General features: G+C 40.8%; 1 protein-coding gene across 3 annotated transcripts in view; it reads left to right on the forward strand.

Annotated features, from left to right (window-relative positions):
• stk26 (serine/threonine kinase 26) overlaps positions 1–17,323 on the forward strand; it is a 40,254-nt gene that overhangs the window by 20,847 nt on the left and 2,084 nt on the right. For all 3 annotated transcript variants that reach the window (XM_062963824.1, XM_062963825.1, XM_062963823.1), the window contains 8 exons: positions 639–695; positions 6,973–7,081; positions 7,175–7,332; positions 10,102–10,287; positions 13,034–13,182; positions 14,440–14,533; positions 15,507–15,569; positions 15,663–15,799. In XM_062963824.1, coding sequence (XP_062819894.1) covers positions 639–695; positions 6,973–7,081; positions 7,175–7,332; positions 10,102–10,287; positions 13,034–13,182; positions 14,440–14,533; positions 15,507–15,569; positions 15,663–15,799 — 953 coding nt within the window. The remainder of the gene's footprint in view (positions 1–638; positions 696–6,972; positions 7,082–7,174; positions 7,333–10,101; positions 10,288–13,033; positions 13,183–14,439; positions 14,534–15,506; positions 15,570–15,662; positions 15,800–17,323) is intronic.

The raw sequence follows: 17,323 nt of genomic DNA on the forward strand, positions 1-17,323 counted from the left end.
TCCCCCAAAAAACTGTTTTCTTGAAACTGTTTTTCATAACAGTTTCAGAAAAAAGGTTTATTTGATTTCCCAGAATATTGAACATTGCTTTGGAAAATGGTCTTTGGCAAAGCATTGCCAGTGCAACCATCTATGTTATAAAGTAAATAAACATCCTGGCAGAGAAATTCCTGTTTAATTCCATGTTAAAGATAGATACTTTCATTCCGTTTAAGGATCCTGATTGTACCAGTATTGATTGGTGATCATTAAACTGAAATGGCCAACACATGTAATAAAAGTTGACTCTGTAAAAAATAAATTGAATTGAAAGGCCTTCATTATTCAAGGCAAAGTTTGGTTGAATTTGGCTTTGTATCATAATTTATGCTTTCTTAATTAAGTCATTGTAGACAATACAATGTTTACTTCCATCTCCACTGCTTCTGGCGGCTGAAGGGGAAAGGGAAGGGGCCTTAGGCTGTTAGGAATTGTGGAAGTCCAAAACACCCGGAGAGCCAAAGTTTGCCCATGCCTGGTCTAAAGTGTGGCTATGTAATGTCTTCTGGACATTATGGTTGGATGGACTGACCTTTCTACAAAATGCTACAATTCCCTCCCTTGAAAAGTCTGACTTTTGATCTGTATTTCCTTTTTAGGGCACAAAGTTATGGATAATAATGGAATACTTGGGCGGGGGATCGGCATTGGATTTGGTAAGTGCTTGCTGCTCTTGTTTCACCGTCTAATTTTACCATCTGATTTTTGCCGGTAATAATTGGCTGGTCGCTAGTGAGTCACTAGTCAATTCATTTGCCAGGTATTTGAGCTTTGCAGTAAATGTCTCTCCGCCTCCCAGCAATCTAAATATTTGCCCCAGAGGAAAACAAGTCATTTCAAGCATTCTTTAAGTCAAGGTTTTAATTATTTGCTCACAGAACTGAGATCTGGACTCTAGAACCAGCCAATGATTACTATGCTATTAATGACAGGTTGGTTTATTTTTAGAACATTCATGTTCAAGGTGTGGAGTAATTTCCTCCAGGCCAGATATCTTCCATTTTGATACCATTTATGCCATCAGAAATATGTTGCCCAGCTTTGTATTTTCTTTGTGGCTCTTTCTTTTCTTCCTCCCTTCCTTCTTACATCTTGTAATTACTATAACTCTTCATTAAACTGCTAGTTCCTTATGGGGTGGATGCCCCTACTGCGGCCTTCAGGACGGTGTTGTTATCAGCAGCTAATCCTTTCTGTCTCTATACTGCCCCCCTGTGAGTGCTGCATACATACATAGAATCATAGAATCATAGAATAGTAGAGTTGGAAGAGACCTCAAGGGCCATCTAGTCCAACCCCCCGCTAAGAAGCAGGAAATTGCATTCAAAGCACCCCCGACAGATGGCCATCCAGCCTCTGCTTAAAAGCCTCCAAAGAAGGAGCCTCCAACATACTCATCAGCTAATCCTTTCTATCTATAGGTAAAGGTTTTCCCCTGACGTTTTGCAATTTTTTTTTACTTTTGGGAGCCCTTGCCCTAAAACAGAGTGGATTTTACAGTTGAAACGCCAGAATTATTTTTAGTTGGAAAAATTGTTCCAGATATATCAAGCCTTTGTGGTATAAATCAAGCAACGAAGATATGTTTTTTTGTATGCATAAAATAGCTTAGGTCCTTGGCGGTGCCCAAGTTAGGTAATTGGTAATGTTTTTTGAAAGAAAAAGTCATTGTTTGGTTTTCAATTTTATTAATGGACCCATTAGAAAATTAATACAGTAGAGTCTCGCTTATCCAGTGTAAACGTTGGATAAACGAATATGTTGGATAATAAGGAGAGATTAAGGAAAAGCCTATTAAACATCAAATTAAGTTATAATTTTACAAATTAAGCACCAAAGCATCATGTTATACAACAAATTTGTCAGAAAAAGTAGTTCAATACACAGTAATGCTATGTAGTAATTGCTGTATTTACGAATTTAGCACCCAAATATCACGATGTATTGAAAACATTGACTACAAAAATGCGTTGGATAATCCAGAACGTTGGATAAGTGAGACTCTACTGTACATATGTGGCTGAACTACAACTCCTGTCATGCTGGATCAATCCCCCAGACCCTGCCACTACTTTAATATAGTCATGTCAGATATGTGGTCCAGATTCATTGTTGGGGTTTGCAGTGGGTGAACGCAATTCCCTACATCCAAGGTCAACCTGTCCCCCCAAATTCACCAGTACTTAAAGTGTACCAGTTTTGGTCCAGATCCATTGTTGGTTGGGTTCACGGTGTACTTTGATAGTGAGTGAACTACAACGCATAGCATTCAAGGTCAGTTGCCTCCAAATCCCACCAGTACTTAGAGTTGGTCATGGTGGATAAGTGTGCCAAGTTTGGTTCAGATACATCATCAAATTGGTTCACAATGCTCTTCAATATTGGGTGAACTTCAACTCTCAGTATCCTGGGTCAGTCTCCCCCCCCCCCTCCACAAAAAGCCCCTGGCCAGTATTTTCTGTTGGTCATGGTGGTCGACATCCATTGTTGGTGGGAGTCACAGGGCTCTCTTGATACAACTCCCAATATCCGGGGCCAGTTCCCCCAAACCTGACCAGTATTTTTTGTTGGCGATGGTGGGTTTGTGTGCCAAATTTGGTCCAGATCCATAATTGGTGTTGTTCACAGTGATCTCTAGATGTGGGTAAACTGCAACTTCTATCTTCCAGAGTTCATTCTCCACCCCCAAACCCACCTGTATGTAAAGTCTGTGTGCCACGTTTATTTATTTACTTATTTACAGTATTTATATTCCGCACTTCTCACCCCGAAGGGGACTCAGGGCGGATCACATTACACATATAGGCAAACATTCAATGCCTTAACATAGAACAAAGACAAACGCGGGGCTCCGAGCTGGCCTCGAACTCATGACCTCTTGGTCAGAGTGATTTGTTGCAGCTGGCTGCAGCTGGTTGCTCAACAGCCTGCCCCACAGCCTGCGCCATGTTTGGTCCAGATCTGTTGTTGTTGGGGTTCAAAGTGCTCTTTGCAAACTGTAAATCCCATTATCTGCTGTCATTGCCCTCCCAAACCCAGCCAGTCGTTAAAGTTGGCTATGGGTATGTGTGTTTGTTTGCCAGTTTGGCTCAGACCCATTGTCGGTGAGTTTCACAGTGCTCTTCACGTATGGGTGAACTATAACTCCCATCATCCTATGCCATTGCCCCCTAACCCCACCTGTCCTTAAAGTTGGTCACAATGGATCTGTATGCCAGGCTTGGTCCACATCTCTTGCACTATGTAACACATTTTTGTTCCTGGGTTATAAATGTCATTTCCTGGTTGGTTCTATCATTTTTAAAAAATGGGGAAAGTTTATTAAATTGCAAAAACTTTGTTTCTGCGGGAGGGACATCCTGCAGCACATGTTGCTATAGTTTTTCATAGAGTCTCAACCAATTCAACCTAGTTTCTGGCAGCAACAAAAACAAAGTTTCTGGAGGAGAACAACTACTTTCAAAGTAAGAACCGCACAACTAAACAGGAAATAACACTTTCAAGGCAGGAACAGAAAATTTTTCAAATTTTGTTACATAGTGTTGGGAGCCACAGCTCTCTCTGGTTGTGGACAATACATACAAACATAGAGACACGATAGATAGATAGATAGATAGATAGATAGATAGATAGATAGATAGATAGATAGATAGATAGATCCAAATGCATTTTCGCTTTTACTATATATAGATAGATATAGCTAATCTCCCCTCCCGTTTCTCTGCAAGTGCCTTGTGCATTAGGTAGCTGCCACTTCCCTTTCCCGAGGGGTAACTGAGGCCGCACCGTCTTCCATGTGAGTCAGCGTCTGGGCAGGGCTCAGGCCTCCTCTGTTCCAAGGCAAACACGCTTCCCGTCGGAGCAAACTCTTGCCGTCCAGCCCTCCTGTTGACTTAATGACTACAAGTCCTCATTTGTAGATGGACGGGATTGCGGCCTGTCTGCCTGGCATCTCTAAAAAAAATTATAAATAGATTAAAACCAAAGTGGATTGCACGTTTGGCTTTTTAGTAAGAGTTAAACCCTTGCTAAACAACAACAACTGGGGTGTTTTATCTGCTTTAAAAAGTTGCAAAAACATCTCCTGGAAGTGTGCTGCAGAACCCAGTTCAACCTGACCAGGGTTTTCCATTTTAGGCGGTTTGCGTTCAGACCAGGTCCCATCTCTTGTGACAAACGCAAGTTTCATGAATGACGCAATACAGGAGAAACTCAGAAGGCAGAAGGCGTTGGGGTTTTGGTGTGTGGTTTGCCCCGTATCCCCTAATCCATACCCACCCTTTTCCTGTAAGATAATACAGCCCAGCGTTTATGCTCGGGACATCCAGGAATGTTGATATTATTATTTTTAGCCATGAGTTTTTTGGCATTCCTCCCTGCTTCTTCGTAGCATACTGTGCCTTTGTCACACTGGAAGTGCAGCACCTGCTGACGTGTTCGACCCCAGTGGCTGCCTTCAGCGGGAACCTAGGAGGAAAATAAGGACTTCCTGTCCTCATGTAGGCAAAGAGAGTGGGCTTCCAAGAGAGAAGGAATATATTCACATGTAAAAGCACGTGTAGCATGTTTTGGCACAGTGTCGCGGTCGTAGTTTAATCATGTAGTTGAGTGAACAGATTCATCTCCTGCTCTCAGCCTTTACCTATACAGCAGAGTATATTATTTTAATCTAATGATTTTATCTTATATTGCTGCTATAGTCCCCCCCCACCTTTGAAGTTGACTGAATTGCATTGGTGGTTGTTTGATATTATTACTATTGATATTATTACTGTTGTATAAACCTTTGTTTTAACTTCTGTTTTATCATCTTCTTGTGTTTTAAACTGTGTGTATTGTTTATGTATTTGCGCTGTTACTTTTGTAACATTGTGAGCCGCCCCGAGTCCCCACAGGGAGATGGTGGCGGGGTATAAATAAAGTTGTTGTTATTATTATTATTATTATTATTATTATTATTATTATTAGAATCTCACTTATCCAACATAAATGGGTCGGCAGAATGTTGGATAAGCAAATATGTTGGATAATAAGGAGGGATTAAGGAAAAGCCTATTAAACATCAAATTAGGTTATGATTTTACAAATTAAGCACCAAAACATCATGTTATACAACAAATTTGACAGAAAAAGTAGTTCAATATGCAGGAATGTTATGTTGTAATTTCTGTATTTATGAATTTAGCACCAAAATATCACAATGTATTGAAAACATTGCCTACAAAAATGCGTTGGATAATCCAGAACATTGGATAAGTGAGTGTTGGATAAGTGAGACTCTACTGTATTTGCAATAGCCTGGTAGTCCGCAAGAGAGATAGTACCTTATATGATCATGCAAGGGCATAATTGTGGATTGTGATATGAGATGTAGACAAGAATATTAGAGTTGGGATCGACCCCCAAGGGCCATCCAGTTCAACCTCCTCCCTTCATGCAGGATAAGCACAATCAAAGCCCTCCCGACAGATGGCCATTCAGCCTCTGTTTAAAGACCTTGCCATCATCTGTTCCATATTGAATGTCTCCACCTTGAATATTCATCGCATCCAAGGGGCTCCAAGGGCCATCCAGTCCAACCCCCTCTGTCATTAAGGCAGACACAATCCGATCCCTCCCGACAAATAGCCTTCTAGCCTCTTTGGGAAAACATCCAGAGAAGGAGACTCCAAGGCAATCTATTCCACCCTCAAACAGCTCTGACCCTCAGGAGGTTCTTCCTAATGTTTACCTGGAATCTCTTTTCCTGCAGTTTGAATCCATGGCTCCATTCTGTCCTCCGTTCAGATATGTAAACCTGTCTCTCCTGTCTCCTTCGCTCAGCCTTCCTTTTCTCAAGCCACACATCTCCAGATCCCTCAGCCACTCTTCATAGGGATTGGCTTCCAAAGCTTTAATCATTGGCTTCCAAACTTTTGAGAAGTAGAGGACTAACTATCCCATGGAAAAGGTAGAGGACTAATGCCACATGAAGGAGCTAGTAGCCACTATTCCCTCTCCCAGGCATTCAGAGGGTCAGAAATGCCACCGATGCTAGAAGAACAGAGGAAGTCAATGTTTCTTTTAGGTACACCATTCTATTTTTACCATCTGATTTTTGGAATCGGTCCAATCAGCGGGGGGCCCTTCTCTGGGGATGTTTCCCATTTTAAATAAGAATTAAGTTCCAGTACTAACATTGACCCATGGATACATCCATCGATTTGATTTTTGAATCAAATTTCTAGGCTTTTGCAGGAGTATAGAGGGTCACTTGTGCCAATAGACACCAGTATAAAGGCTGGAATCCCATTACCATCATACATTGTCTTTTTAGGTTGTTGTAGAGAATATTACCTTCCATGCTCTAAGACCCGACGATTCCCAAAGCTCCATATTTTACTCATCAAAGATGGGAAAAAGTATCCTGAGGGCCAGCGTTCCCCTTTCTAAATTGTTTTCTCTAAACATCCTTCAAAACGTTTATGATGCTTGTCTAATAATATTTCCAGATCACTTTGACTACTTGGTTTGTTTCGAGGCAATAGTTTCGAATCTGCCAATTGAAGTATTAAAGTGTTCCTTTGACTCCAGAACAAGAGGATTTTACATTCTCTGCAAATACTGATGTTGATGTTTTATTGATGCGACATTTGTTTTATTCTCGATATTTGTTTTATTGTTTTATTGCTGCTGTTGTATTGTTGTCGGGCATGGCCCCATGTAAGCCGCTCCGAGTCCCTCCGGGGAGATGGGGCGGGGTATAAAAATAAAGTTGTTGTTGTTGTTATTATTATTATTATTATTATTATTATTATTATTATTATTATTATTTATTACATCCTATCACACAATGATGGCCAAGGTTGAAAGTAACTGTTGAGCCGAAAGGAGAGGTGGGTAATAAATTTATTAATATAATATTAAAATATTATTAATATTTTCTCTGTTAAGCTCCGGGCTGGCCCATTCGACGAGTTCCAGATCGCGACGATGCTCAAGGAAATCCTGAAAGGCCTCGACTATCTACACTCAGAGAAGAAGATCCACAGAGATATAAAAGGTGTGTATGTGTAGTAAACATGTGGAAAGGGCCAAACCAGTTTACGTGGGAGACGGTTCCCTTTTAAAATTGCCCCTTTTTTCTCCCTCCAAGCCGCCAATGTCTTGCTGTCGGAGCAAGGAGACGTCAAACTCGCAGATTTTGGTGTCGCGGGACAACTGACTGATACCCAAATCAAGAGAAACACCTTTGTCGGCACGCCGTTCTGGATGGCCCCCGAAGTCATTCAGCAGTCAGCTTACGACTCAAAGGTAAGGTTCAAACCATTGTGAGAGTTTGTGTTTGATTCTGGCTTTCAGCTTTCTGCATTTGACCAACTTCGTCTTCTCTCTCATATGAAAACAATAATTGTTTTCTCTCCTCTTGAAAGCCCAAATGATCCTGCAAGCAGAGGGATAGTATGCACACTATTATTGCAGAGATGCAGCCGCTTCTCTTTCCTCGCAACCAAGGTTTTGTCATTTCTCCTCTTGACTTCCTGTTGGGCTCCGTTTCACATAGCATAATCGCACCCATTTGCCTTTTGTTATTCTCTTCTTTTTTTTCAGTGTTTTATTTTTTTCCAGTTTTTATTTAAATTATTGAAAAATTTTGAATTTTACATATTCAGTACTTAAAAATTATACATTCTTTAACCAATTTGCAATACAGAGTTATGTATATCATAGCTCCTATGGTATTTTCACTCTCTAACTATATTACATACTCATATTATTTACCTTTTGTTACCCTTCACCTAGTGCTATCCCTTCACCCCAGACCAGCCAATTACAATATTTATTTCCAAAATTCCATTGTTTCTTTTACAGGTTTTCCCCCTTTCCTTCTACGTATACAAACTCTATAAATTTTCCCCATATCTTCCCAAAATCATCCTCTTTTAATTTTAATATTACATGTCAATTTATCATTTATCGCAATATCCCAAACCTCCTTATACCATTCTTCCAATTGGCACTCCTCCCTTCCTTTCCATTTTTTGGCTATTAACAATCTTGCTGCTGTTACCAAGTTGGCGATTAGTTTCTTTAACTCAGGGGTCCCCAAACTTCATGCGTTGGAGGGCCGGACTATAGTTGGCCACCGAGCAATAATAATTAATAATAATAATAACAACAACAACAAAAACAATAATAATAAAAAAGAGTTTTGGAAGAGACCCCTTGGGCCATTTAGTCCTATCCCTTTCTGCCTTTGTGCGTCAAAAGCACAAGCAAAGCACCCCTGACAGATGGCCACCCAGCCTCAATGTTAATAATAATAATAAAAAAGAGGGTTGGAAGAGACCCCTTGGGCCATTGAATCCAATCCCTTTCTGCCTTTGTGCGCCGTAAGCACAAGCAAAGCACCCCTGACAGATGGCCACCAGCCTCAATGTTAATAATAATAATAATAATAATAATAATAATAATAATAATAATAAAGAGGGTTGGAAGAGACCCCTTGGGCCATTGAGTCCAATCCCTTTCTGTCTTTGTTCACTGAAAGCACAAGCAAAGCACCCCTGACAGATTGAAAAGAATTACTATAGAGTTCACATAGGGGCTGCTGTGTGTCTGTGTCTGCACTTGCACATGTGTTACACACCACTGTAAAACTAAAAGAGCTGGATCTGTTTAGCCTGCATAAGAGAAGGTTGAAAGGAGACATGAGAGCCATGTTTAAATATTTGAAAGGATACCATAAGGAAGAAGGAGGAGCCTTGTTTTCTTCTTCTCTAAAAACTAGGCCAAAATGGAGCCATGGGTTATAATGACAGGAAATGAGATTACAGCTGAACATGAGGAAGAACTCTCTGACCTTAAGAAAAGCTGTTCAACAGCGGAACTCTCTGCCTCTTGAGTCCAGTGGAAGCTCCTTCTTTGGAGGTTCTTAAACGGAGGCTGGGTGGCCATCTCAAGTATTTTTATAATGTATGGTTTTAAATCTATTTATTGTATTTTGTTAAAATATCTAATTGTTTTAATAGCTTATATTTATCTTTTTGTATTGTATATTGGCATTGAATTTTGCCAGATTGTGAGCTGCCCTGAGTCCCTTCGGGTGAGAAGGGCGGGATAGAAATGATGGTTGTATCTCTCTGAATATTTCATCCATGAAAAGAAAAAATAAATATTTGAATATTCAGTTAAGACAAGATTGGCATAGGAAATGGTCTTGTTTAATCGATAAAACAGAAGGAAAAGATAGGTACAGAACTTTAAATCAGGCCTTCCAGACAATTAAATCAATGTATTGATTCAAGCAACCCAGTTGGGGGTGGGAAGAGGGTGGTAAGGGTGGGTGGGATGGGGGGTTTAAAGGGGCAATTAATTAAGATATGTGGTAAAGAGAATCACAATTGAAACCTGTATGCCAGCCATAAAGATTGTAAACAGTTTTTATGTCATCTTTTAGATGGCTAAGGTATGCAGTGTATTGTTTTGTTATCTGTATGAAGAATAAAAAAAAGTTAATAAATAAATAAATCTTGTTGGGTGGGCTATGGTTGTGTTTTACTGCATGAAGGCAGAAGGGGGTTGGACTGGATGACCCTTGGGGGTCTTTTCCAACTCTATGATTCCATAGTCTTTTCTACTATAGTCTGGGAGAGGACCTTCTCTTTGGTCTGGAACTGCAGGAAGGAGGGAGGATCAATAGTGTTTCTGGAAATGGTGGGATCCAGTGGAAATATACTATAGTATTGGATCTCACTCATAATTGACATCAAGTCTCAGTTTGGGTAGAAGAAACTCAGTTTGGGTAGAAGAAAAGTCAGATGTATAATAATTACATAGTTGTGGTTTGTTATTGTTGTGTGCCTTCAAATATGGCGCCTGAAAGGGTTGCTTTTGCTGTGCTCTGAGGCCGAGAAGGTGCCACTTGCCCTTGTTCACCCAGTGGGTGTCATGGCTCCAGAGTTGTGGTCCAATGCTCAAAACCTGAAGCCACACCAACTCTTGGGAGGTTGTGCTTCCTGTTTACAGTTCAAAATACCTTGCTTCTGCGGGTTGAGGTGTCCTTTTCTTCTTTGCCCTCAGGCTGATATCTGGTCTCTGGGAATTACTGCCATCGAACTGGCGAAAGGAGAGCCGCCCAACTCCGACATGCACCCGATGCGAGTGCTCTTTCTTATCCCCAAGAACAACCCTCCCACTTTAATAGGGGACTTCAGCAAACCCTTCAAAGAGTTTATAGATGCCTGCCTCAACAAGGACCCAACATTTGTAAGTCTTCCCTTGAACTGATTGTGTATTCTACATTTGCATTTATAGGTCTTAACTTTTAATTTGGAACAAGTAAACCTCAGACGGTCTACGAGATGGTGGAGCTTAGAATAATCTCTATCTCAGGAAAGAAGCATATCGAATGCATTCATGGGGCTTTGATACTTTGCTCCATGATTCAGGGTGGAAGTTAAAAAAGAGACTGGGAACGTTTATTGGCACAAATAGTATACTATTATCAGATTAGAATGTATTTCTTGTTTAGCAGATGTAATCTAGTCTTAGAGGGGCCAGCCCACACTTCACTAGAACTGCAGACAGCATAAACATGTTGAAGTGTTTTATGCAGCAACTAACTTGGTTACCCAGCATTGTCCAGGTTCCTAAAAGGAGTCTTTTTTTCTTTTTTTTACAAAATGCATAAGGTTGTGGATGAACTACAACTCACATCATGCCAGATTAACCCCCTGAAACACTATCAATATTTAAAGTTTGTCATGTTGGGCAAATGTGCTCTAGATACATCATCGGTGGGATTCAGTATGCTCTCCAGCTGCAGAATCAATTATAACTCCCACCATGGTGGGTCAGTCCCGTCAATGCCCTCCAGTACATTCACTTGGTCATGAGGGTTCTGTCTGCCAAGTTAAGTCCCGTTCCATCATCGCTGGAGTTCAGAGTGCTCTTTGATTGCAGAAGAACTATAAATCCCAGTACCCACAGCTCCCAAATGTCAAGGCCAATTGCACCCCAAATCCACTGGTATTCAAATTTGGGCATAGTGAGTATGTGTGCCAAATTTGGTGCAGATCCATTCTTGTTTGCTTCACAGTGCTCTATGGATGTAGATGAACTATAATTCCTATAAATCAAGGTGAATTTCCCCCAAAGCTCTCCTGCATTTTTTGTTGGTCATGCCAGTTCAGTGTGCTAAGTTAGGTCCAGGGCTATCATTGGTGGGGTCTTTGATTGCAGGTGAACTATAAATCCCAGTATGTACAACAGCTATAAATCGAGGTGAATTCCCTCCAAACCTCTCCAGTATTTTTCATTGGTCATGGGGTTTTGTGTTCCAAATATGGTCCAGGTTTATTATCAGTGGGGGTCACAATGCTCTGACTTGATGCAAGGTGAACTACAACTTCCATCATGTGGAGTCAATCCCCCAAACTCCTCCAGAATGTTTAGTTGCTGCTCAGTTCTGCTCTGTTTGTTATGCAGACAGAGTTGAAAAGAGTAGAAAAGGGTTAAGGGCGAGGCAGTGGGCAGGGTCATGCAAATTCCACACCAATGGAGAGACTAAGGAACACTGGGATGTTTGCATTGGAGGAAACACGTAAAATCTAGGGTGAAATTGTCGCTGAATAAATGTATTCCTTGGGTGGTAGGCAGTATGGTCTTTGGGGAGAACATTGGCAGGGTTTGGGCTACATGTTCATGGTGCTCGCTGTAACCTGAAATGTCATTGGAGGGAGTGCTTTTGGTGGCTCCTCAGCACTGTGGGTTGTAGCTGTTTGTGGAAGCGGGAGCCTTTCTGTGGACGTGGGCATCCCAGCCACAAACACACATACCGTGTATACTCTAGTATAAGCTGACCCGAATATAAGCCGAGGCACCTAATTTCACCACAAAAAAACTGGGAAAACATTGACTCAAGTATAAGCCAAGAGTGGTAAATTTCAGAAATAAAAATAGATAGCAATAAAATTACATTAATTGAGATATCAGTAGGTAAAATGTTTTTGAATATTTACATAAAGCTCAAATTTAAGAGAAGACTGTCCAACTCTGATTAAATCATTATTCTCATCTTCTTCAATGTAAATGTGCTTATGTATCCTTTTAATAATAACAGAGTAAAATAATACATGTAATAATAATAATAATAATAATAATAATAATAATAATAAATAATACAGGAAAATAATACATGTAATAATAAGTAGAGTAAAATAATACAGTAGAGTCTCACTTATCCAACGTTCTGGATTATCCAACGCATTTTTGTAGTCAATGTTTTCAATATATCATGATATTTTGGTGCTAAATTCGTAAATACAGTAATTACTACATAGCATTAATGTGTAATGAACTACGTTTTCTATCAAATTTGTTGTATAACATGATGTTTTGGTGCTTAATTTGTAAAATCATAACCTATTTTGATGTTTAATAGGCTTTTTCTTAATCTCTCCTTATTATCCAACATATTCGCTTATCCAACATTCTGCCGGCCCGTTTATGTTGGATAACTGAGACTCTACTGTAAATGTAATAATAAGATCACAGTGAAATAATAAATGTATTAATAATAAAAAATAGAGTAAAATAAATGTAATAGCAACAAGAATAGAGAAAAGTAATAATGTAATAATACCAATAATAGAGAAAAATAATAAATCTACCATATATTCACAAGTATAAGCTGACCCAAATATAAGCCAACCAGGACCCTCACCTGAGTATAAGCCGAGGGGGGCTTTTTCAGTCTTTAAAAAAGGGCTGAAAAACTAGGCTTATACTTGAGTATATACAATACATATTTCACTTTTATTATGTGGATAGATATCAATAGCCCTGCCCTTTGTCCATACTTGTGTTCTTCAGTGCAACTCTTACAGGGCTTTAAAAAGATGATAAAACTCAGCAAATTAGTTACAAGTCAGAAGTAAATGGAAGTTTACAATGGGCTGCTCCTTTTCAAGCAAAAAGTGGTTGAGGCCACATCTCTTTATCTCTCTTCCAGCGCCCCACAGCGAAGGAACTCCTAAAGCACAAATTCATCCTAAAGAATGCCAAGAAGACATCTTACCTGACGGAGCTGATCGACAGGTTTAAGAGGTGGAAAGCCGAAGGGCACAGCAGCGACGAAACTGACTCTGACGGTTCTGATTCGTAAGTCCAGGTTTGGGGACTAAAGGGGTCAGTCACGATGTCGAAGAGCTCGGGCTAAGAATGATAGAAAAGAAGGCCACTCTTGCTATCGGGGATCAGTTCTTTTTAGAAAGGATTCCCAACGTTAGTTTTCCAACCATTTAGGATTTCAGCTCTCATGATTCCTGGCTGGGGCTTTTGAGAATTGAAGTCTCATGTTTTTAACACCTTATTTTGTATGTTGGTCTTTTATGACTGTTTTTATCAATAATGTTGTTTTATTGTTGAGTGATGTGTTTTATTGCTTGTTTGCTTTTATATTGTTGTGTCTGGGCATGGCCCCATGTAAGCCGCCCCGAGTCCCTTCGGGGAGATGGGGCGGGATATAAAAATAAAGTTATTATTATTATTATTATTATTATTATTATTATTATTATTTTATTGTATGACACAGCAAACAAGATAGATATGCTGGATTTCATATCACAGAATCACAAGTCGAACACTTCCCAAGTGTCTAGGACTGTGTGATGTATTTTCGGATGATGCACGCAGATCCCAGCAGGGTGGCCTTTTGCAGTTGGCAGATCGTGATTTTGTCAATGTCTATTGTTTCCAAATGCTGGCTGAGATCTTTTGGCACGACACCCAGTGTGCCCATCACCACCGGGACCACCTGCACTGGTTTCTGCCAGAGTCTTTGCAGTTCAATCTTGAGGTCCTGATAGCGGCTGAGTTTTTCCTGTTGTTTTTCGTCAATGCGACTGTCACCTGGGATGGCGACATCAATGATCCAAACCTTTTTCTTTTCCACAACTGTGATGTCTGGTGTGTTGTGTTCCAGAACTTTGTCAGTCTGGATTCGGAAGTCCCACAGTATCTTTGCGTGCTCATTTTCCAATACTTTTGCAGGTTTGTGATCCCACCAGTTCTTTACTGCTGGGAGGTGGTACTTGAGGCATAAGTTCCAATTAATCATTTGGGCCACATAGTTGTGCCTCTGTTTGTAGTCCGTCTGTGCGATTATTATTATTATTATTATTAGTCCAAAATGCTTGGATGAAGAAATGTTGGGAAGGATGGCTTTAGGGCACTGACTGCACTGCTTTTGTAGCGCAGCAAGTCGTTCTAGTTTTTGTTTCTTCTTCAGTATCACTGTTTCGGCAACACATAAACCAAATGGATGTCTTTCCAATTAGCACGCTGACGGGCTTTAATGCAGTAGCGCTGTGGCCTGAAACCTCTGTCGCTCTTTTCCACCTTTTTCCCCCCCATCAGGGAGTCTAGCAACAAGGAGAACAATTCCCACCCGGAGTGGAGTTTTACTACAGTTCGGAAGAAGCCAGATGCCAAGAAACTGCAGAACGGAACAGTACGTCCCGCCAGAACCCCTTCTTTTCTTATTCTCTCCAATCCTTGGAAGCGGTTTCAGTCCAGGGCCTAATAACTCTTGGTACTTTGGGAGTTGAATGTCACTCTCACTTGCTCACTTGTTATTGCTTAGCAATAGGGATTATAGAACACTTGGCCATCCCATAGCCTCATTTATCGGAGTGTGGAGAGGTATAGTTGTGCCTTTTATTGCTGCTGTTATTAATGAGGGATTTTCAAAACTGCAGCAAGAACTTGAGGATTGTGGTGAAAAGTTACTGAACTTCATCTAGCCCCTGTTTGTGAATCCACTTAAGCTTTTTAACTGCTGTCATTTTCTCGCCTCTGTTAACATGCCATCCATTGAATCATTAAAATGCTGGATCATATTTTTAAATTTTGTTTTATTAAGTTGACAACTTTAGCCATTGTAAGGAGGAGTGTTGAGAAGGAAAAATCCTATTATTAAAGTAAATTATCCATACCTAAAAGACTCTTACATATTATTACTATTACTATTATTAACAGTATTAATACTACTATGACTACTAATATTATTAATATTAACTCGATAATATTTGTACATTATTGTAATTAATATGAATAATTATTAATAATAAATTGATAATTTTAGCCACTATAGGGAGGTGAGTTGAAAAGGAAGCACCTTATTCAAATGAATGATCCAGACCTAAAAGACTAGTTTGCACTGTTGTTATTATTAATATTATATCTATTCCGGATTCATCCGCAGGCGGAGTCATTTTGATGCAAAGGTACTTTTAAACCTGAAAATCATTTCAAGGGTTCCTCCAGTTTAAAAGGTTAAGAAACACTGCGTTTAGATAGTGGTGACTTTTCTGTGGCCAAAAAGTGGGATGTTCTTTGGATATTTCTGTCTCGCCCTCTATCTCAGGGGTAGCAGTAAAATGAGTAAAACCAATGTTTGAACACTGCCTTTTTCCCACCTCCAGGACCAAGATCTCATGAAAACCCTGAGCTGTTTATCCATGATCATCACCCCTGTCTTTGCCGAGGTGAGTCCTCTTTTTGGTCTTAGGCTCCAGCCGAAGCATTTATGAGGAATATTTCACCTCCTGACCAGATCTTGACCCTCTTCCCTTCTGTAGCTCAAGCAGCAAGACACCAATAATGCCAGCAGGAAGAAGGCCATCGAAGAACTTGAAAAAAGCATCAGTTTGGCTGAAACGACGTGTCCGGGGATCACAGACAAGATGGTGAAGAAGCTGATGGAGAAGTTTCAGAAGTAAGTATTCAGCCTTCATTTTCATAGTGTCTTCCTGTAATGGATGTCAGTGGCTCTGCTCCTTGGGAAGAGATAGTATAAAGAGCAACCTGAGATGAGTGGTTGCAAATGAAACTGGAAAGAACGTGTTTGGACACTAAGGTCCCTTCCACACAGCAGAAAATCTCACTATATCTGCTTTGAACTGGGTTATTTGAGTCCACACTATCATATATTCCAATTCAAAGCAGAAAATGTGGGTTTCTATTCAGCTATGTGGAAGGGCCGGAAAAGAATGTGTTTGGAGATGAAGAATGGGTTTGGAAATTGAGAAGAAAAGGTTTGGAGATGGAGAAGAATGGGTTTGGAGATGGAGAAGGATGGGTTTGGAGATGGAGAAGGATGGGCCTGGAGCTGAAGAAGAATGGGTTTGGAGATGTAGAAGAATGGGTTTGGAGATGGAGAAGAATGGGTTTGGAGACGGAGAAGGATGGGTTTGGAGATGGAGAAGGATGGGCCTGGAGATGAAGAAGAATGGGTTTGGAGATGGAGAAGAATGGGTTTGGAGATGGAGAAGAATGGGTTTGGAGATGGAGAAGGATGGGTTTGGAGATGGAGAAGGATGGGCTTGGAGATGGAGAAGGATGGGTTTGGAGATAGAGAAGGATGGGTATGGAGACGGAGAAGGATGGGTATGGAGATGGAGAAGGATGGGTATGGAGATGGAGAAGAATGGGCCTGGAGATGGAGAAGGATGAGTTTGGAGATGGAGAAGGATGGGTTTGGAGATGGAGAAGGATGGGCTTGGAGATGGAGAAGAATGGGTTTGGAGATGGAGAAGGATGGGTTGGGAGATAGAGAAGGATGGGTTTGGAGATGGAGAAGGATGGGTATGGAGATGGAGAAGAATGGGCCTGGAGATGGAGAAGGATGGGTTTGGAGATGGAGAAGGATAGGTTTGGAGATGGAGAAGGATGGGCCTGGAGATTAAGAAGAATGGGTTTGGACATGGGTTTGGAGATAGAGAAGGATGGGCCTGGAGATGGAGAAGGACGGGTTTGATGATGGGGGAGAAAGGGTTTGGAGATGGGGAAGAGAAGGGACCAAATGGATATAGATTTGTGCTTCTAAGAAGTTTCCGCACATTTGATTTCATAGCCGTGAGGCAAGTCAATTGTTCTAAAGTAAAGGTAAAGGTTTTCCCCTGACATTAACTCCAGTCGTGTCCGACTCTGGGGGCTGGTGCTCATCTCCATTTCTAAGCCAAAGACCCAGCGTTGTGTGTAGACACCTCCAAGGTCATGTGGCCACTGGCATGACTGCATGGAGCACCGTTACCTTCCCGCCGGAGCAGTACCAATTGATCTACTCAAAATTGCATGTTTTCAAACTGCTAGGTTGGCAGAAGCTGGGGCTAACAGCGGGTGCTCACTCCGCTCCCCGGATTCAAACCTGCGACCTTTTGATCCACAAGTTCACTAGTTCAGTGCTTTAACATGCTGCGCTACCTGGTTAACACCAATGGCTGGTTAACACTAATGGCTC

This window comes from Anolis carolinensis, unplaced genomic scaffold, assembly GCF_035594765.1.
Source record: "Anolis carolinensis isolate JA03-04 unplaced genomic scaffold, rAnoCar3.1.pri scaffold_12, whole genome shotgun sequence".
Classification (NCBI taxonomy): Eukaryota; Metazoa; Chordata; class Lepidosauria; order Squamata; family Dactyloidae; genus Anolis; species Anolis carolinensis.